Source organism: Cystoisospora suis, assembly GCF_002600585.1.
Source record: "Cystoisospora suis strain Wien I chromosome Unknown contig_2837, whole genome shotgun sequence".
In the NCBI taxonomy this organism is placed as follows: Eukaryota; Apicomplexa; class Conoidasida; order Eucoccidiorida; family Sarcocystidae; genus Cystoisospora; species Cystoisospora suis.
In genome coordinates this window covers 1-807 of record NW_027155633.1, presented here as the reverse complement: position 1 = coordinate 807, position 807 = coordinate 1, and the positions used below count along the sequence as shown (strand labels likewise).

General features: G+C 40.3%; 1 protein-coding gene across 1 annotated transcript in view; it reads right to left on the bottom strand.

Moving 5' to 3' along the window:
• Nucleotides 1-806, bottom strand: part of CSUI_005829 (ribonucleoside-diphosphate reductase small subunit) — an 8137-nt gene extending 7331 nt beyond the window's left edge. The window contains exon 1 of the mRNA XM_068065997.1: nucleotides 170-806. Within this exon, the coding sequence (XP_067922025.1) occupies nucleotides 170-445 (276 nt within the window). The 5' untranslated portion in view covers nucleotides 446-806. The remainder of the gene's footprint in view (nucleotides 1-169) is intronic.
• Nucleotide 807: the final 1 nt, after the last annotated feature.

Below are 807 nucleotides of genomic sequence, written 5' to 3'. Positions count from 1 at the left end.
AGATAGATAGATAGATTAAAGATGGATAGATAGATAGATTAAAGATGGATAGAGAGATAGATAGATAGATTAAAGATAGATAGATATATAGATATTGAAGATAGATGAACAGATCAAAGACAGATAGAAATATCTTTGACTGGATGGATGGATGAGGTGTCTGTCTTACCCATCTCTTTTCATTGTGGACTAGTAGGGGTTCCTCCTTTTCCTTTTCTTTCATTTCTTCGCTTAAGCGTCTCTGCTCGGGCGTTCTAAACTTTTCTACAAGAGTCGAGAGTTGTTTCGGATCTGTGGCTAGCTTTAAGACCTCTTCACTTGTAAGCCAGCTCGAAGAAGAAGAATTTGGTCCCCCGGCATCTCCTCCTTCTCTCCCTCGAGTTGAAGAGAAACTACAGAGAGAAGTCTTGCCAAGAAGACAGGGAGAAGGAGTGGCTGGAGCCATGGCTTGGAAGAGAAAAGAAAGAAAGAAAAGACGATTGAAAGAGATGAAGAAAGAAAGAGAAAAAGAGAAGAAGATGAGAAGGGAAAGGTAAGAAAGGAAGAGAGAAAGAGAGGGAGAAGAGGAGACAGTCAAAAGAAGGAAAAAAATGGTAATGAGAAGAAAGAAGGAAAGAAAGAGAGGAAGAACGACAGAAAGATGAGAGAGAGAAATAAGAAAGTGGAGAGAAGAAATGAAGAAGGGAATGTACTTGATCAGAGGAGTCGTTGAAAGATGAAACACACGGACGCCGTCGCCCTCGAAAGAGAAGAAGGGGAGAGAAAGAAAGACTTACAAAAGAAAAAGAAGCAAAGAGAGAAAGAGAG